Consider the following 21660-nt stretch of genomic DNA (forward strand, 5'->3'; position numbering starts at 1 on the left):
GAAAGACAAGTGGGAAAAGCTTTGTTAGTTGCAGAGAGTAAGAACAGCAATAAAAAGAACAGATAAGAGATGCCGATCAAAACATAGGGTGGCTTTATATAGACTTTCATTGTGCCAGAAAATAAGCAAGAACAAGAAAAACATGTACTGACTATAAATAAATTGATATGTATTCATTTTTAAAAGTGGTACACAGGATTTAACTTCCATAGAATTCCCTGCTGGGCTTTGGAGAAATGTTTCCCTTATAATGTCCATTATATATTAATATAATAATATGTCCAAGTCATTATATTACAGAGTCCCAATTCCACTGAGGTATTGAAGCACCATCTCTGGTGGTTAAGAGTTGAAACTGCTCATGAACAACAGTGAAAAGACTAGAGAAACTTGTGAAGAGAGCTTCCCCAGCTATGAATAGTCCAGCTCAAGTACCAATCTCCATCCAGCTATAAACAAGGTGACGTAACCCAAGTATATGTATTTAATAGGCCTAATAACTAATAAGACAGCAAGTGGCTAAAACAAGGGTGTAAAACTAGACAGGTTGCTATTAATTATTACATTTTCCACATCATCAATGTTTTCTGGACTACTAAAATGTTATCCATTCTCCAGGTAGAAAGAGAATTCAGCTTCCATGGTTACCGAGCATTAGTGCTACCCCAGTTACTGCTGTCACTTACTTATAGGCAATAAAGATGTCATTACAGATCACTTCTAAAGTTTTAGTGCTGCACAACTTTCATTTTATATCAAACGAGAGTGTGCTTGATCCTGATTAAATCATTCTTACACAAAGGTCCAACTAAGACCGAGTCTGGAACACAAAACTGCTAACATACACAGAGAAACTTAAGAATCTTACAAACTAAAACCTGTGATGTACTTATTCCAAAGATACAAAAATCCACTCATCAAAATAACCAGACATTTGAAAAAGTACCAGTCATTTCCTGATTAATCCTGTTAAAGGTCAATGAGTATCTACAGCCACTACAATAATGGTACAGATGATGCCCAAAGCCAGGCAGCTTGATAGTAGCCAGGTTTTGAGCAGTAACTAAAAGGTAAAACGTTAACTCAAGGATGATATCCTATATTTCATTACATTTTCTCGGTGGTTGTGTTAAAGTGTTACTAAACCCACAACTGTAAAATCAGTATGTATATGCAGTAAAGCATGCTTGTTATACTCACTGTGGAACATAAGGGGTTAATCCTCTGCATTGTGTAAAAATGCTGTTTGATCCTGATTTCTCTGATCCTCCTCTTTTTCCAGTGCCCCCCTCTTATCTCCTGATAAGACATATTGTCACTCTGCACATGCTCAATTTAGTGTGTATTGCTAGAGGTTTTTTTTTTTTTCTTGGGAGAGTGCCCAGCACAAGGCCAATCAGCGCTGTCCAGACAAAGATCAGGGTTTCTGCATCTTCTGAGAGCAGAATGAAAACTCCTCCTACAAGCTTTAAAATGTGCTCTGTTGGACACTGATAGAAGTCACAAGACTGCTCTAACTGCTGACGGGAAAAGGTGTTTAGCTGTTTATATTTACCAAAGTAATTGCTTTTCCATGTTCTGTGTACTGTGGGAGACCAGATATAATGAATGTAGGGTCCTGGGTTTAGTGACAGAAGTATTGCTACAGGGCGGCATGGCTGTGCAAAATCATGTATATACATGTGATTTGCATTTCCAGATAGGGGGCGCACGCACGTGCCGCCCTACCGCACCGCTATTGGCGGCTGGGGATGTCAATCGCGAGGTCCCGGCCGGCACTTGGTGATCGTTGGCAAAGCTGACAGGGGAGAGACCCGTGTAAAAACACAAGTCTCTCTCCTGTCAGCATGGAGATACCGCTTTGTATCTCTCTACACAGCAGAGAGATACAAAGCAGCATATCTCCCAAGTAAAACGGCACACAATGTAAAACACACACAGCACACAGTTAACCCTTTGATCGCCCCAGTGTTACCCCTTCCTGCCCAGCGTCATTAGTACAGTGTCAGTGCTTTGTATTAGAACCGATCACTGTATTAGTGTCACTGGGGAAATCAGTGGCAGTTAGCCAGTTGCCACCCAGTGCCAGAATGCCCGCCACAGTCCCGCTATAAGTCGCTGATCACCGCCATTACTAGTATTAAAAAAAAAAAATCCAGTATATTTACTGCCATTTGTAGATGCTATAACTTTCACATAAACCAATTAATATACAATTATTGGGATTTATTTTTAGCAAAGACACGTAGCAGAATACATTTTGGCTTAAATTTATGAAGAAATTTAATTTTTAAATTTTTTTTACTGGATATGTTTTATAGCAAAAAAGTCAAAAATATGGTCTTTCTTTTTCAAAATTGTCGGCCTTGTTTTGTTTATAGTACAAAAAATAGAAACCGCAGAGGTGATCAAATACCACTGAAAGAAAGCTCTATTAGTAGGAAAAAAATGACATAAATATCAGTTATGTACAGTGTTGCATGACTGCACAATTGCCAGTTAAAATGACACATTGCATTTCGCAAAAAGTGGCCTGGTCATGAAGGGGGGTAAATACTCTGGAGGCCAAGTGGTTAACAACAAAACAAAAAAAAAAAAAAGGTATATCTGCAAAATAAGAATGTATACATTTAGAATCAGACTATGGGATAAAGATAAAGCGAGCGCTCTAAAATCAGTTGCTGAAACACTCTAAGGAATCACTGGACCTTGTAACAAGAATAATGTATATATAGTGCAGCGCTATGATACTAATGTAAATTATATGTGAATAAAAGTTCATATAGTCCTTTACACAATAAAAGTGATCGTGAACAAAAAACATGTGAAGGTTTCCTCATCATTTAGATGGCTGGAATCAAATAGAAGAAATGCGCACTCACCGACCGCGCATTTCAAATGCGCATGTGTACAATAGGAGGAGCCAGTAGCGAGTGTGACTTCCTGACCACTGGGACCACGAGGAGGTCCGGTGGTCTTCCACCTTTTACCTTTGCCGGGTTAGTACATGTATTATTCATTTTCTCACTTACCAGTCTGTCTGATCACTGACGGTATTTGTTATATGCATGTGACCCTGGCTAGCATTTTAATGACCCAATAAAAGTTTTTGAACATACTACACTATTGGCATTCCCTTTCTTGACCCTCTTGTTGGAGGGTTCCAGATTTGCAGCAACCAATTCTTGGGGTACCTATAACCAGGAGAGGGATCTCTATCTACCTTATCACTTGGGGCAAGAGGGCTCTCTGGACCTGGAGGTATATCGCTGCACACAAGGCTGATGTCGTTACTTGAAGGGGGTGACCAATGTGTCTTACTGATCTGCATATCTGACCGATCATCTGGATAATATTGTACACATTCGCATTTGAAATGCGCGGTCGGTGAGTGCGCATTTCTTCTATTTGATTCCAGCCATCTAAATGATGAGGAAACCTTCACATGTTTTTTGTTCACAATCACTTTTATTGTGTAAAGGACTATATGAACTTTTATTCACATATAATTTACATTAGTATCATAGCGCTGCACTATATATACATTATACATTTAGAATGTTCTTTGCCCCGCCACCATAAAGCTACTCTGTTCATGAGAAATACCTTGCTAAAGTCTGCTGGGAAACCAACGATTCTGGGAATGCCAATCTTCATGATTCACAAATTGTTCAGTAATTTCTTCCGCCAGCCTCCGCTTCACTACTATATCCTGTAGTGACGTGAAGGTTTAAGGGAGGAACCAGAAGAGCTGCAAGGGGCCAAGGAGATCAATATTCCTGGGGATGAGAGTTTTCCAGGGGACTTTAGCGGAAGATTTCTTGTGAATGAAGTGGCGTACTGACAGTCAATCTGTATGAGAGGCTTACAGCTGCTGTGGCTGGACGGCACATCTATCGGTATGTACATTTAGGGCAGTATGTGCCCAGGGAAGAATACTCAAAGCCATCTGGGTTCTGGGCATTTTTTCCTGGGCACATCATTATTATTATACAGTATTTATAAAGCGTCAATAGTTCGCTCAGCGCTGTACATTACAAAGGGGGACAGAACATGTGACAGAACAATACCAATACAATGCAAAACATGACGGGATTGAGGGCCCTGCTCTTTCGAGCTTACATCTAGGAGGAAGGGGATAGTGGCACAGGAGGAGATAGCTGTGGGGGATGAAGTGGTAGGAAGAGTGGAGGAGGTCGGCAGGTTAGCACGGGGTGGGGTAGGCTTCCCTGAAGAGATAGGTTTTCAGGGTGCGCCTAAATGAGAGGAGAGTAGGTGATAATCTAATGGGTTGGGGCAGGGAGTTCCAGAGGATGGGTGACACCCTGGAGAAGTCCTGGAGGCGGGCATGGGAGGAGAAGACCAGGGAACTAGAGAGAAGGAGGTCTTGTGAGGAGCGGAGTGTGCGTGCTGGGCGGTACTTGGATATTAGGTCAGTGATGTAGTTCGGGGCAGTATGGTGGACAGCTTTGTATGTCAGCGTTAGGATTTTGAATTTGATCCATTGCGCAATCGGAAGCCAGTGGAGGGATTGGCAGAGGGGGGTGGCGGAGACGGAGAGGTTGGAAAGGTGAATGAGTCTGGCAGCCGTATTCAGGATCGACTGAAGCGGGGATAGCCAGTGGCGAGGCAGGCCAGTGAGGAGGGAGTTGCAGTAGTCGAGTCGTGATATGATGAGGGAGTGGATGAGCTGTTTAGTGGTTTCTGGGGTTAGGAACGTGCGTATTTTGGCGATGTTGCGGAGGTGGAGTCTGCTCGAGTTTTTTAAAGATTGGACTTGGGGCTGGAAGCCGTAAACATACAGAACACTAGGTGTGCCGTCCGGCCGCAGCACCCGTAAGCCTCTTAGAGTTTGACAGGCAGTTTGCAGCAGGGTTTGATGGTGCACCTGTACCCTTCACATTAGAATAAATGCCAGAGCCCCATGAGACCTTTGGGTCCTTTCACATGAGTATCATCAGTTTGGGCATGTTTTGAGCTAAGCAAAAACTGCTGAATACTGATTCAGGTAACATCTGGTTACATTAGCTTGCACATCCATCCTGGGCTAAACGCCCAGTGTGCATGAGACCTATTAATGCCAGGTGTTTCCAGATATGCCACACTGTATCTAAATTTGATATACTAGGATAATAGGCCAACAGCTGAAATACATATATTTTTCTGTTATAACTGCTCATCAATTTTTAATCCTGTTTAGCCAGTTTTCTGGGTTTCTCTGAGGACTGTACTTCAGTTAAGCAATACACAATCAGCCCTGACCTATGTCTAGACATTGAATAGCAGCTTCATACACAAGTGGTCACCTCCTCCACTCTCCTCTCCTGTAAGCATGATCACTGTTTTTGACAGAAAGGCCCATACTTTGATATACAGTACAGCTCTCAGTGTCTCAAAGTTCTGATTCCTGTCCCTAGTCTGAGTGTGACTGTGCAGTGGACTACAGGAGGCTGATAGCATGGCATATCCATCTAGATAAATGGTTACGTAATACATAACTAAATTTTGTTTTTTTACAGGTACTTATATAGCGCCACCAATTTATTCAGTGCTTTACATATAGTGTACATTCACATCAGCCTCAACGATCTTACAAATTTAAGGTCCCTAACTCACATTCATACATACACATACTAGGGCCAATTTAGACAGGATCCAATTAACCTACCAGCATGTCTTTGGAGTGTGGGAGGAAACCAGAGTACCCAGAGGAAACCCACGCAGGCACAGAGAGAACATGTAAACTCCAGGGAGGTGTTGCCCTGGTTGGGATATGAAGCGACAATTCTGGTGCTGCTAGGCAGAAGTGCTAAACTCTTAGCCACTGGGCTGAAAGGTAATCTGCTCAGAGTTGAACTTTTAATCAAGTGTTATACAGAATTGTGATACTTTTCTTAACAACAAACAATGAAACCTAAATCCTATAGGCTCCCACTGCAGAAATTCATGTTAAAAACAGCTACAAATACCAGAACGAATACTACATTCAAGAAATGCTTTCAAGGGCTCTCAGTTATCTGGTAACAGTACTTTCGATGAAATACACAACAGCTTTTAAAATACAACATTCAAAGAATAGAAATCCTTCTTCACCATCATTCTCGAATATAAACCTGTCATGTCCAGAATACAGTGACTCCTGACCTCTTTGTAAAATACTAGTTGACAGGCTGTTATCTTGTCATAAGACAGAGGTTTGGAAATTCAGAATTTCTTATCTACATATATTTTCTAGGTCAGTGACTTAAAACACAGAAGAAAACAGTCACGCAACCAGCATATTAAAGTGGTTCTAAAGGCAAACAGTATTTTTTACCATAAAAGAGAAATGCAGAAAACCAAAATAGTAAACATCTATACTTACCTATATGGCTGTCCCCCCCGCTGGCCCTCACTGAGAACTGAGAGATCAAAGACCCCAGTTCTTGGGTCCACTCTGAACAGAGCGTGGTAACGGTCAGTCACTGGCTCTCTGCTCTGCCCCTCCAGTGCTCACTGAAGGGCCTGGCTGTGGAGGGGGCGAGAGCGGCTGGCTCAGGTTCTAAGCAGCACGTTTTGGCCATACTTCTCCTTTAGGCTTGATTAATTCCCATGCGTTTACGCATTGGCCATACTTCTCCTTTAGGCTTGATTCACACCTATGCGTTTATGCATTGGCGATACTTCTTTAGGCTAGGTTCACACCTATGCGTTTTGCAGTGCATTTTCAAATTTGCAGAAATGCACTACAGTCTATTTAACATGTTCTCCTATGGATCACGTTCACGTCTGTGCGTTTTCAACCAGTGAGGAAAAGGTCAGGGACTTTTTTGCCTGCAGCAGACTGTTTTTGGTTCCATAGACTTCAATGGAAATACATGAAAAATACATGTGTTTCCTGCATGACAACAGACACCTCCATCTAGCAAAATTTACACATCCCAAAAAACACAAAATGCATCAAAAACATTAAAACCGCATCAAAAGACACATGCAAAAAAATGCAAACCGCACCACAAAATGCACCAGAAAAATGCATCAAACCACAACCTGCAGAAGTGTGAACCTAGCCTTAATGTATTATCTGCATTAGGGTAAAAAATGCCCTATCTTTTCTACCCCTGCCCTGCCAATTATATTAGTCCATTATAGATTGCACATAGGGTTACATTTCCAGCAAGGGGAGGAGAGAGATATCGAAACTCTGACTACCTATCCTGCTTTTTAATTTTTCACCAAGACTGTGCAAGTGTTAGGATCTGGAACAACTGCTGGTGGCATTGTGGTCAATCGACATCTCATGAACTGGCTTATTGGTAAATTGTTACTCAATCAGAGCATTCAGCCAAATTGTGGCAATACTGATCAGTGTATCCTGACAGTGGAGGAGTGCCGCTCTCAGAATACTATGGCACAGCAGGAACGATTCCTCCATCCACCTTGTGTGTGAATAGGGGACTTGGTTCAATTTTTTGAACCATGTATGGCCAGCTTTAGACTTGAGCCTTGCTTTCCATTGTGTAGTGTCCGATCACTACATTATCACTATAGCACTGCAGAATGCTATCAGGTCACATCTTGACAGAAAGCTGAATGTGTTTAACAACTGCACTGAGGCCTTCTGCAAGGCCCATAAGGTAAAACATTACCTAGTAAACCAAATCAACGAAACTTCGATTGACCACCGTTCCTGGGGCAATGAGGATTTATTAAATAACCTAATACTATACGAAGGTCACGGAAGCCTATACAGGCATTCCATATTAGAAAAAATTGAGTCTTCTAACTAAAATTAATTTTTAGCAGAAAAAAATTTGTTTTATTGAAGGAAAAAGGCAACTGTGAATAAGTTTAAATACTTACTTTAAACCATTATACAGTTTCTTTCATGAAAAAGCTCAGCAAAGTCAGCCTTCATGCTAATTTTTTTATTTCTATAATGTACAGAAAAATTCACAGGAGCTTGCCACAGTACACCAAAAGAAAAATTCAAAATCTGTTTGCCATTATGTGGACCTTTACATGCATCTGTATCTAGAGACTTTCACGTCCCTTAAAGTAATATTAAAGGCTAGCTCTAACCAATCTTAAAAGCTTCAGCAGCTCTGGCTACCTTATGTAGGGGAGCGTTCATCAACAGCTGTGAATTCCTGGAGCCATTAGGTCACCCATAGGCTCCCATGTACCAGCCATTGTCGGCTCTCCCTCCTCTCAGCTACTGGATCGCATGACCAGGCAGAATTAAAAATAGACAAGTACACAGATCTTTTTTAATATAGTGTATGCAGGATAAGCAGAAAGAGGGGAGAGGGAAAATTTTCAAGAATAGCTAAAGTTAGCCTTTCATGCTACTTTGAAGTGGAAGTAAACTCCCACTGGACACTTGTACCTACAGGTAATTTTATAAAAGCCTACCTGTAGGTACAAGGAATATCTCCTAAACATGCACCTTTTAGGAGATTTTCAGTGTTCCTGAAGCCAATGACGTCACTGGCGCATACACTCTGAAGAAACGGCATACCCGTGCCGTTCCTTCAGAAATCTGTGCAACGGCTGACACACCTGCATGCATTCACAGGAGTGACGTCATCGTGTCTCGGCCAAGTCTTTCATAATGTGCTAGTGTGCGATGATTTAAGGGCTTCCAGTGGTGTTAGATATAAATTTCTAGACATAGCAACAGTTTTCCTACAGCAGCAGGTAACATTTGACAATTTTACAGTAGATACAGTAATGGTTTAACTACATTGCTCTCAAATTTAACATCTCCCAAAAAGTCTATACCTCTTCATGTAAGCTGAAAAACCATTAATAACCCTTAGTCAACAGTATGGTATGTGTCCTTTCCTTTAACCATTGTTATAAGAAAGCCAACTAGAACTACAGTATTTTTATAGTTGTCCTTTATCTCTTGATCCATTGACATTAACAAGATGTGCAACTGATAACATAACATCTAGAACCTTTTTCCTCTTTTGGCTTCTTCACAATAAAGAGTATTTCCAGCACCTCAATAAGATGTGACAAATGAAAGAGAACATGCCCAGCAGTGTCACTCTGCAGACATCACCTCTTAACCATGACAAGTCTTTTCTGCACTTCAGACAATGAATTAAGTACACTAGCTCCATCTCACAACAATGTTTAACATAAGATGAGAAATGCCCACAAACCGCATTGCAGAATTTGCTTAAAGACTCAGTCCACCTAAAACGAACAGTCTTTCAGTTTTAGTAGAGGACAGCAGCTTACACAAAGCTTAGATTGTTATTAATCTCTGAATGACCTGGCTGATTTTTCCCTTTCACAATGAGAAGAGGGAAAAAGCTATGAATCAAATATGCTGATATGCTGCCCGACAACACAAGAAACAGTGCCAGGACCTGGGACTACAAATTTCATGTGACGTTAGATTGATCCAAGAGAGATTTGGTTTTGATAAATATATGATAAAGTGCTTAAAGGGAGTTGATCCGGTATGTAAGTATAGCGTATGTGGACCTTGTCCTGGACCTAAGCTGCTACCTCTTATCGTGACACAAGTACCATTCAACAGAAAATAGACTCTGGATTAGGTATTCAGGAAAGTCTACTACAAAAGCTTATATCACTGAAAGTCTTTTTTGAAAAGCTTAAAGGTTAAAGTGATTGTAAAGCTTTATATTTTATTTAAAATGACAAAAGAGGTTTGGAATTGCATAGAGTGACCCTGAAACTCCTATTCTTGTGTCTCTCACTTGTGCTCCTGGTTTCTCCTCTGCTTGGTGTGCTACCATAGAAGGTCACTTCCTATCGTGGCACACTTGCAAGCCTGATCCTGAGCCAAGCTGCCTGTGTCCATTAACACAGAAAACAAGGCTTGGCCCCGCTGCCCACTCGCCCTGGGGGGCGATACTTTAACCTAAACATTTTTTACCTTAATGCAAGTAATGCATTAAGGTAAAAAAAATGTTTAGGCTTTAGAAGCACTTTAAGAGCATCAAATGGAGCCAACACGTTTCTGACCTTTGCCTTCTTCAGGGCTTGAGCAGTGGATTTGTTAGGATCACGATGAGATGTAATAGAAGGCTTACAGAATATTATGGCTAGATAAAGCCTGTCATATTTTACCCACACTGAACTGCTGACAGAAACTCAGCCCTTAATATCTGCTCCTAGGGCTACACATTACAAACAGATGTCTTATCACACATCGTACAATAGTTAAAAACATTTAAAGTGGAACTATGGGCACAACCAAAAAGAACATGTATAATGCAATCTGTCAATAGCATCAGCACAGTAGTTTTTGTTTTTCTGAGTCACTCATTCCCTATAACATAGCGTTATTACCTATTGGAAGGAATAACTGATAATATATTGTTATAAAGGGGATTCAGAAAAACAAAGAGAGCTAATGACAGACTGCAGCATATATGTATTATATTCTGCCACCATTCCACGTAAAATACCTACTCCTCAACAACTGAAATTTTAACCGTGATTATTCAGGATTCTAGACTACTAGTATTTATAGCACAATAGCCTAGTTCACATTCATCGTTTCAGGAGATTCATATTTTGCATTTTAAAGGTCACCTATTACAATTCTTATAAAACAATTTATGCAGATATAAATCCAAGGTTAAAAAGAGCCCAGTTCTTTGTAAATTCCTTGCTCGTCGTTAATGATGCTTGCCAACACTCCTCCAATAATTACTTGCACGCTTCTACATTCCTTGACTTTCAGCAGCACTGCTTTTGCAGGAGAAAAGTTTTCTATTTGCCATTACAAGTAAAATCTCCCACATCTTCATCAGCCTTTATACAAGCTATGCAATGTTTTTACTAACAGTTCTATTTGTTCACAATCAATGAAGTCAATTAGATTTCTGAATTATATGCACCAATGCAGAAGTCAGTTTATCCTAACCTTCCAATGATCAGCACCTAGTTATGTTTGCTTAAATGAAGATGTTAAATAGTTATTTTTTCAAAAGTCAGCAGAACCCAAAAGAAATGGAAAATCTAAACTAACCTAACAAAGCATAGTCATAGTTTAAATTCAGCAGTGCTGCAAATATTTCTAGATTAATTCATAAAACCCACCAGCAACCATAAACTAAAGTATGGACTTTAGAAAAAAACCCCATTATACTCACCTAGATGGATGCAGCATCGATCCAATGCGGTCTGGACAGAGAACTGAGCGATCAAAGACCACAGATAGTGGAGTTCCCCCCTCTGCTCTGAGAAGAGAGCAGTGACTGTCAGTCACTGGCTCTCTGATCTGTCCCTCCAGCGCTCACAGAAGTGCTGGGCTGTGGAGGGAGCGGGAGTGCGGAGAGGCTGAGCCAGCTGCCAGTCCAGGCTTCTGGGCGGTTCCCGAACATATGGTGGAGATCTTTTCAGAGCATGGACTGGCTCTGTGACGCAAGCCAACACTGAGCCACACTTCCAGTCTGCCTAGCATCTACTCAGCAAATCCCTTTTGATGCATTAGGCAGGCTGGAGGTGCATCACAGTTTTTTTTGTTTGTTTAAAGGGGTAGGCTGTGCCCTATACCCTGCAGTCAACTGGTGTTTCTTACTGGTTGGGAAGTATTTATAATTCCAGAATTGCCATATTGCTATTTCTATTTCTTTATGCATTTCTACAGAAATACCAATAGAGGGGATTACATTATTCGTTAACTTTAAAGTGGGAACTTTAACCTGGAAAAAAACATTAGCAAACAGGCAGGATATTTAATGCATAAGAGATATATGGCGCTCCAGCATGAACGTTCTTTACCTACAGTGTGCCCTGTACACTGAGCTGCGCACGCAGAGCTCTGTGTACAAATGAACTCTCGCACGTGCGTGGGAGGGACATCATCTCGACTGGGCCAATGAAAATGGGCAAAGATCAGTACCCGACCAAAGATGACAGCGATTGGTGGGGAGCTTCGGAACAGCTCAGTGCTGGATAGAAGGTGAGTATAGTTCCACTTTAAGTGGTTTCTCCTATATATACATGCAGAACCCACATGCTGATGACATGTGTTTCAGCTAAAAGGCCAAGCCTTTTTTTTTGTAGTATTGAGCTGCTTTTTTAGGGAAACTGGTACTGAGGGAATAAAGAGACTGCTGTTGCCGACCATCTCCTGAAAATGGGAAAAAAAAAAACAAAAAAAAAAAAAAAACACTGCTGTCCCAGGACAAGAAGTTTGTTAGGATTACAGAAAACTCCCCTTCATCTCCATAACATAAGAGGAGGTGTTCTGTAGTTTACAGCGGGGGAACTTAGCAGAGTTAATAAAATTATTTGAGATAAGACTGGAGAGTACACAAGGCCACACTGGATTTCCGGTAGGATGAACAGTTTTTTTTTTCAATTATCAAACAGATATAACAAAATGGTTTAAATGGTAAAAAGAAGCAAACATTGGTATTACATATACTTTAACTTCATGCATCCTGCTACAGGACAGTAAATTACACAGAACTGAAGCCAGTGATGGCCATGCATCTAGAATTTTCTAGAGAAGTTTCCTAATCGCAGCTTCACTCAACACAGGTTTCCTTTAATATAATTAATAGTGACCCTGTCTAGCATCTCTTTACAGTATTATACTTTAAAGCAGGGGTGGGCAACTGTGGCCCTCCAGCTGTTGGTGAACTACAAGTCCCATCATGCCACTGCCTTTGGGAGTCATCCTTGTAACTATCAGTTTTGCAATGCAACATGGGACTTGTAGTTCTACAACAGCTGGAGGGCCACAGTTGCCCACCCCTGGTTTAAAGCAATAATAACACTGATGTACAAAACACAAGACAAACATGTAAAAAGTTAACATACCTGTCAAAGGAGTCTGTGGCAACTTTATAGAGATATACAAAGAGTTTGCTGCAGTGCCTCAAAACAGGACACACAGAGTCTAAGTGCACCAGGTCCTCATCTAGCAGTCTCTGAAACGGCTGATTATTGGAAGGGAAGACGTTTGACGGTTTGATTTTCCGGGATTCTGCAAAGCAGCCTAGTAGCCGAATGGCATCGGCCAGTTTTTCATACTGGATCTCAGTTTTAAAGAAATGAGAGTTTGCAGGCTCATAGCGCATGGCTGCTGTCAATGTGCAGAAAACAGTGTGCAAAAGTTCAAAGACCTGGTTCTGGTTCACTTTTTCCCATCCATTTCTTGGTGGACAGCTCAAGGATTTCTCCATCGCGACCAACAGGGAAGTGACGTATACAAATCCTCCAACTTTCCTGAAAACGGTCCTTGTCCGGTGACTCTCTCTTAAAACTATTAAAAGGGCCTACAAACCAAAAGTGAGCAACATTCAATAAGATAAACCAGTCACATACTAAGTCAGTAAATGTTACAAGGCCTCAATCTAATCAATTCCATCTTATGCTGCCTTTTAATAGACTGTTATTACAGCCAACAGATAACAAAAGTTTTACATCAAATTCCCTAAATCCACATTTGCTGACATTTTTTTCAGGTTATTAAAGAGGACCTGAACTGTAGAAGCTGTGCCCCCCCCCCCCCCAAAAAAAAAAGATAAGCAAAGGGCAATTGACTAGCCACTAATATCACCCATAGGCTCCCTGCAGCTGATAATTTTCCCCCATTCCTGTCTTACCATGAGGTATTCCACCCTCTCTCTCCAAATGCAGACAGCCATCTTAGTAGAGGCAGCACTTTGCTTCCTCATGACAGAGCTGCATCGCCCCCCCGTTACTGGTAATATCATGAATTCTGGGGTTATATTAGAGAAGATGGAGAGAGGTGCTGAAAGCACAGAATTAATGAAGTGGGAGAACCCTCAGGTAGCTTTTTTCTCCAGCAAAAAGAATAGCGGCCAGCTCAGTAGTCATATCACGATCAGTCAAAGGCAACATTGCCTCAGATCTCACACTGAAAATATACAGCTATGAGGCTCAAGGTACTGGAGTTCCTTGGCAAAAAAAAAAATTAAACGCTTATTTTTCAGGAGTTTAAAACAAAAGTAAATATTACTTAAAGTGGAGTTCCAGCCATTTTTGTGTTTATTAAAAGTCAGCAGCTACATAAACTGTAGCTGCTGACTTTTAATAAACACACATTTACCTGTCCCGTAGTCCAGTGATGTTCCCACCCACACGGTCCCTTCTCCTGTTCTTTCCTCCACGGCGCCGGCATCTCAACTTTGGGTACCAGGCTGTGACAGCTTGAGGCTTCACAGCCTGGTGCCGACTGCGCATGCACAAGTCGCTTCCTAATTGGTCCGGCAGTCTCCTGGGACCAGTGAAAGTTCCCAGGAGACTGCGGGAGCGAGGAGGGGGCTGAACTTCTGGCTCACTTCACCGTGGCGAACGGAGCTGAAAGTGGAAGCGGGTAACTGTCAAAACCAGGTACCCGCTCACCCCTCCCCCCAAAAGGTGTCAAATATGGCAGTGGAAGTGTGGGGGGGGGGGCAAATAAGCAGAACTTCAACTCTTGAGCTAAAGGATTAGTTCACCTTTGGAACGTGTTACATGTTTCACCCATTTTTAACGTGGAGCATGTAACATGTTCCAGCATCTGCAGCCTCTTCCTGATCCCCCTTCCTATGACAGCGGGCAGCGCATTCGCGGTTACAATTTGAAAATAACTCAGCTGTACTGGGCTCTGCCCACACAACCGACTCATTCGTACAGTTTCCTCTGAATGATTGCTTATAAGTACCGACAACCATTTTGGCGGAAGGCTTGTAGTTCTCCCTGAACTACGAGTGTGCTGGTGAGCGCTCTGGTAGTTCATCGTTTCTTCCTGCTCTCAGGTGCAGGTAGACAGCTGAGAGTCTGCAGGAGCCTGCGATTGCAGGTGCAATGCACTGCAAGCTCCATAGAAAAAATTATAAATGCATTTTTTTACCTTCAAAAAAATGTACATGTATTTTTTTTTGAAAAGGTGAACTTATCCTTTAACACTTCTACTTGTTCCTATAAGAGATCAAACATTACATTTCTTTAGTTCAGGTCCAAATTAATGTTCTACAAATATACATTACCATAATGTCAGTTTACTGTACTAAAGCCATAATCTCAAAAATATTTTAGATTAAACAAATATCATATAGCTTTTGAAAATGATGTACGAAGAGTTTACATGAAGACACAGGTTCCCTGAACTTGCTGTGCTATATACGGTACTAATGGCTTTCAGAATACAGAAGGTTTAAAAGTGCTATAGCCTGTCATTTTAATCAACAAAATGTGATCATGCAAAAAAACAAAAAAAAAACCACCAGATATTTAATATAGTCTGTTATAGACAGTGTAGCAAAAATTATCAAAGGGAATCAATTTAGCAAATTTATTGAAAAGTGAAATAAAAAATAAAGCATGATGGCAGGTTATCACAAAACTCAGCAAGAAGGGAGAACTAGTTGCACTTTTTGTGAATATCACCATCTGTTATCTATTAAATAGCAAATTATTTTTTATCCTGAAAAAAAAAAAAAAAAAATTACTAAGAACGCCAATTACAGCTGGATACTAACTCACCCGCAGAATGTCTGTTTTGAGCTGCAGCTCGGTTGGTGGAGCTGAGTGCATTAGTCCTAAGAGGGTCCCCATATCATCATCTCCACTTGGGGATAACATCAGTTGCTGGATCACCATGAGGGCATGCTCCCGACATTGAGGGTACTTGACTATGTTGTGGACACATCTTGCACCTCCAAATTCTCTGAAGACACCTATGTAAGGCAAACAACATACAAATTATTATTATACAGTATTTATATAGAGCCAAAAAGTTTGCTCAGCGCTGTACATTATAGTGGGGGACAGTACATGAGACAATACAGTAACAATACAATACACGAGGGGTTCGAGGGCCCTGCTGCTTGGAGGTTACAATCTAGGAGGGAGGGGATAGTGGTACAGGAGGAAATGGCTGTGGGGGATGGAGTGGTAGGAGGAGTGGAGGAGATCAGCTGTTAGGTGAGGGCAGGTTAGGCTTCCCTGAAGAGATGGGTTTTCAGGGTGCGCCTAAAGGTGAGGAGGGTAGATGACAGTCTGATGGATTGGGGAAGACCTGGAGAAGTCCTGGAGTCAGGCATGGGAGGAGGAGACCAGGGAACTGGAGAGTAGGAGGTCTTGTGAGGAGCGAAGATTATGGGTAGGGTGGTATTTGGATATCAGGTCGGTGAGGTAGTTTGGGGCAGTGTTATGAATGGCTTTGTACGTCAATGTTAGTAGTTTAAATTTTATGCATTGGGCAATCAGAAGCCAGTGGAGGGAATGACAGAGGGGGGTGGCAGATGCGGAACAGTTGGTAAGGTGGATGAGTCTGGCCGCTGAGTTCAGGATAGACTGAAGCGGGGATAGTCTGTGAAGAGGTAAACCGGTGAGGAGGGAGTTGCAGTAGTTGAGTTGTGAGATAAGGGAGTGAATCATTAAAAAAACCTGTACAGTTTTCTCATTTCAAATTAAAAAAGAGTCCACAGGTTTTGCTGAGGTCCTCACTGCACTGAACATGGTCCTCTAAGTGAAATTCAATACAACTAACATAACTCTGATTGGAAACGCAGCTCTTTTGTGCCATGATGAATAAAATTTCCGCTGTTCCCCAGCTCAGCTCACACAACCTCTGGCTACCAATATTACTGCAATACAACCACAGAGTTGGCTCGGGAGTGAGCCTGCACAAGTGCCCCAGGGTAAGTGGCTTGCTAGGGAGGCACTCAGCAGAGGGGATTAGCCAGAAACGCCCAAGAAAAGGGACACTATACAAAACCATTGCACAAAGCAGATAAGTATAACGTGTTTGTTATTTTAATTTAAAGCAACAAGCATTTACAATCACTTTAATAGTTCAACTGTCAGATATAGTTAGAATAATAACAGAAATGATAATACACTAAAAGAACAGAACATTAAAAAGAAAAACTTTATTTTTTTTAAATTAAAAACAACCAGGGATGCGCAATTTGTATCGTCTGACGCCCGAGACATGCAGTTCTGGGAGCCGGCCAGGTAGTTTTTGTTGACCTTTAGCCCTGCTGCTTGCCCTTGTCAGGTGGAAGCATTTGGGTAGGTCTGCTGCCACCCAATTGCTTCCACGCATGCAGAGAAAGTGCTGCCACCCTCCACACATGTCCACTCTCCTCCCCTTCTTGTTCCTGACCAGGAAACTGACGTGTATGACGCAACTTCCAGGTCCCCAATGATAGTGTCCCCAGCCATTAAAGCCAGGAAAAAAAATCAGAGCACAGGAAAGACATGCAGGGTTCTTTAGACCCTGCACGTCTCATTGTAGAGAACCTGTCACTAAATAATCATCACATAGATGATGATTTGTCCCCTATGTAATAAAAAAAAGAAAAAAAGTTAAGTAAATTTTTTTTATTGTTAAAAAAAAAGGAAAAAAAGTTACATCTAAGTATATACATATACGCATGTACAAACGCACCCATCAGGGCTCCTACACATGAAAATGCAATTGTGATACACATGTTGCATATCGTTGCACACTGCAGAAAGAGAGCAATGTTTCTAGCACCAAGCCTCCTCCATAAAACTAAACTGATGACCTATAGGGATTTTAAAAGGCTAGGCTTTTAAAGCATTGCCTATAGAAAATAAAGGGTACTGCAGTTTGTCGCCATTTCACAGGTGCACACAAATTTAAGGTTTGACATGTTGGCTATCTATTTACTTGGTGCAACCTCGTCTTTTATATGGGTAATCTTATTGTGCCCTAATTTTAACGTTAGTGTGATTTTTACCTTTCCGGTAATATCGTGTAACATAAAAAATTGGAACTACCACTATTCATCATCAGGTCTAAAACTATTTTTGTTTTTTAAAACGTGTGAAAAAAAAAAAAAAATGCAAAAACTGCTCTGACAGAGAAAGGGTTAAAGGATAAGTTTACCTTTGGGAACATGTCACATGTTCTACCCGTTTAAGGGTGCAACATGTAACATGTTCTGGCTCCTGCAGCGGCTTGGCTATCCGAGCCCTCTGTGTAACAGCAGTACTGGAAGGAGTTCCCTGTACAAGCTGTCACTTTTTTGAAAAGAACTCAGCTGTGCAGGGCTCCACCCACATGGGTGTGTCATTCGTTCACACGAGTTCTGTGAATTAATCAACTACAAGTCCCAACATCCTTTGCAGATGTTGGCTTGTAGCTCTCAATGAACTACCAGGGTGCTGTTGAGCGCTCTGATAGTGAATTCTTCAGTGTGAAACCTGCAAAAAATATGCATTTATCATTTTGTTTTTTTTTTGTTTAAAAAGATGAACTTACCCTATAACAGAGTGGACACCAGAGCTTGATTTGGTTGCTCAGCATGTGCTAGTACTGAGCACCCAAGTGCTTTCATGTGCGAGGGTAACCTGAGGGAATTATTTTTTTTTTCTTTTCCTCATTGGGGCTGGCACCTCATTTACCCCCTTAACAGACACGCTTGTGCTAAGTGTTAAGATTACCTGATATTGCCCTTTCCTGAGGAGCACCCAATTGGTGCTCGTCACACTGCAAGGTCTCCCCCCTCCCTGCTAGTCCCTGGGTGCGATTCTGGAGACAGGCAGGGAGGGGAGGAGGAGATAAACAGCGCAATGTTAAAAATATTAAAAATATTAAAAGTTTAAGTTGCCATAAAGCCCTTTTATTTTTAAAAGCCACAGACATTCCTAAAAGCACCTCAGATTTAATTAGTTTTGGTTAAAAAAAAAAAGATTTTTAATCAGGACAAGTAGATTGTCATGAGGGACATGTAAATTGGGACCCCAATTTAGTCCCTGGACAAGCATTTATTTAGAAAATGTCCAGTGTACCAAACAAAAACCTAAAAAAAAATTATTTGGATATGCAAGGTTAGAAAGGTATTACTAAGTTAACTGATATACACTACTAGATTTGGAATAAGGCATCTAGGCATCAATGACTTCTGAAAGGATTCTTTTAAAACAAATGGTTTATATTTTTTCTACTTAATTTTACAACAAACATTTAATGCAGTGTGCATCCCCGAGCGCCAAAGAACATAAAGGATTTTCTAAAGACCAAATAATAGATTTTTGCTGTCTAATGGTGCTGTCTATATGGTGCTGTACAGAACAAAGCGGTTGAGTCACAAAGAAAGCGAAGTGTACCTATCAAAGGAATCACTGTGTAACATACCATGTTATAAACTTGGACAAACTATGAGAAAACTAAGTGAAACTAATATCAAGGCATATACCATTGCTTTAAATTGGGATTTGGACACTCAGCTTCCCCTCTTTTACAATACACAGCGATAAGCTGAAATATGTTGGGGGGATAAGGTACTGTAGACATTTTGGTAAAGAATGATGTTCCTGTTTACGTGAATATTTGAATTTGTTTTGGTAAATTTGGAATAGTCACATAGAATGGGTATAGGGGTAATGTGTATATGAAATGCAGTACCAGGAAACTTTACACACATTTATCCCAGCAGCATTTTGGGATTATAAAATGAGCAAACATCAGGCTTGTTGACATGTGCACAATTGGCCCTTTTTAAAAAAAAATAATTAATGTTAAACATACAAATCTAATTTATTAAATGTTAATGGGGGTGGGGCCAACGTGTGAAAGGTGTTAGTTGATGTCCAGAGCTTAACAAAGTTGGACACTGCCTGGGAAAGTTTTATTTTCAAGCAGACGCTCAATAAATGTCATTCAGGTGGTGTACTCTTGCTGCTCATAGCAATTGATTCCACAAGGCTGGGAAACACTCTTTAATTAAAAGAAAGTGGTTATAAAGTGCCATGATTAACTGCAGTATAACCAGTCTTGAGTTGCTGTGAAACATTTTACTCCTGAGACATTCTTCTCATCAACCGAGGCTCAGATTAATCCACTGCTGCTGGCACCTTCCTGTCAATACTTCTGCTTGGACAAGAATACTGACCATTAAAGCGAAGTTCTGAATTAAATCCCCCCTCTGTCTCCAAAAGCAAGCACAAAATCACAAACAATGCCAGGGTACATAAATCATCAATTGTCTGGTGTTACAAATGCTGAAATACGTTACAGATTTATTCTGAAATATCATAACTCCATAGGTCCAAACTTACACAATATTTAAAAGAAAAAAAATAACAAATACCCTATTTAGAATTTTGATGCCAGCAATATAAAAGTACAAACCACAATATACAGAATAGAAAACAGGCTTGTTGAGATATTTAAAGGGCAACATCTCTTTTGTTAAAATTTAATACAAGTTACTGCTACACCAGCTGTTCTGGCGTTAATTCATCAGAACTGGAAACAGGCCCACAGTTGATGTCAAGAGTAACTAATGAGATTTAACAATTCATTTTATGGAAAAAGTAAACAATTATTGGTCACTATTACGGACAACCTATATTTTTTGCCGTTTTTCTATCCTCCAATTTTGATGAACCATTTCCCATGCAGTTTACTAAACTTAATCCCTTCCAGGCGAGCCTCCTGGTCCTTTAAGAGCTTTCTAAATGCTGAGAGGCAGAGATGGGCATTCAGGTCATGTGACCACTGCAACTGATTGTCGCGGCAGTCACGTGATCAGAAAGCTCCTGATCGCGAGTATGCATTGGGAGCTTTCTGGTCCCTGCCTGTAACTGTGCTGGGAACGCGCTCTCAGTGCAGAAAAGCGTTTACATAGGGCTGCATATATGCGGCCTCTGGGCATTAAACCCCACCAGCCGACAGGTCGAATAAATGCATAACCTCCAACGGGAAGAAGTTAAAGTGGTTATAAACCCTTACATTTAACCAAGTGAAGTGACTGGTCTCGGGTGATACAGAAAGATGAAACAAATCCTCCTACATAAGTTTTACCAGTCTGTCTGCAGTCTTCTTTTCTCTACATCTGTTCAAAGTGCTGAATTTATAAAGCTTGCCAGAGAAAAAAATGGGGCGGAGAGATGAAATTACACACTGCAGAGCTCAGTGAGGAGAGCTCTGAAAGCAGATTCAAAAGAACAAACACACCCCCTCCACACAGCACACAGGAACAGAGGTGAGGCTGTCAATCTGTTGGAGGTCCCTTCCAGTCGCCATTTTTCTCTTAGTATCAGGGAAACTTGACAGGAATGACTCATGCTGACAGCAGAGGAACAAAGCAGCAGACAGAAATGACACTTAAGGGTTCATTTACTAAAGCTGGAAACTGCCTCAGGTTCTTCAATTAAGCTTTGGCCACGAAACTTGGAAGTCGATTGGTTCTATGCAGAAGTCTGATTTTGCACTCTCCACACTATAAAGCAGGGGTCCTCAAACTTTTTAAACAGGGGGCCAGTTCACTGTTCCTCAGACCGTTGGAGGGCCGGATTATAGTTTAAAAAAACAAAACAAAAAAAAAACCTATGAACAAATGCGGACACAGTACAGGAGATGACCAGAGACTGCGGACATACAACGGCAGCGTGAATACTGGGCCAGCCGCTCCATAAGATGCACAGACATTTCCCCCCAAGTGTGTTTTATGGAGCGAAATAGTGCCCCATCATTGGTGTCAGTGGGGGGAGGAATAGTGCCCCATCATTGGTGTCAGTGGGGGGAGGAATAGTGCCCCATCATTGGTGTCAGTGGGGGGAGGAATAGTGCCCCATCATTGGTGTCAGTGGGGGGAGGAATAGTGCCCCATCATTGGTGTCAGTGGGGGGAGGAATAGTGCCCCATCATTGGTGTCAGTGGGGGGAGGAATAGTGCCCCATCATTGGTGTCAG

General features: G+C 41.3%; 1 protein-coding gene across 6 annotated transcripts in view; it reads right to left on the reverse strand.

The window, feature by feature from the left end:
- WDFY3 (WD repeat and FYVE domain containing 3) overlaps positions 1-21660 on the reverse strand; it is a 363148-nt gene that overhangs the window by 178031 nt on the left and 163457 nt on the right. For all 6 annotated transcript variants that reach the window (XM_089670537.1, XM_089670536.1, XM_089670541.1 and 3 more), the window contains 2 exons: positions 15472-15665; positions 12799-13256 (listed from right to left, as the gene is read on the reverse strand). In XM_089670537.1, the coding sequence (XP_089526663.1) occupies positions 12799-13256; positions 15472-15665 (652 nt within the window). The remainder of the gene's footprint in view (positions 1-12798; positions 13257-15471; positions 15666-21660) is intronic.

This window comes from Staurois parvus, unplaced genomic scaffold (assembly GCF_062004578.1).
Source record: "Staurois parvus isolate SC_StPar_1 unplaced genomic scaffold, SC_StPar_1.0 ptg000091l, whole genome shotgun sequence".
Taxonomy (NCBI): domain Eukaryota; kingdom Metazoa; phylum Chordata; class Amphibia; order Anura; family Ranidae; genus Staurois; species Staurois parvus.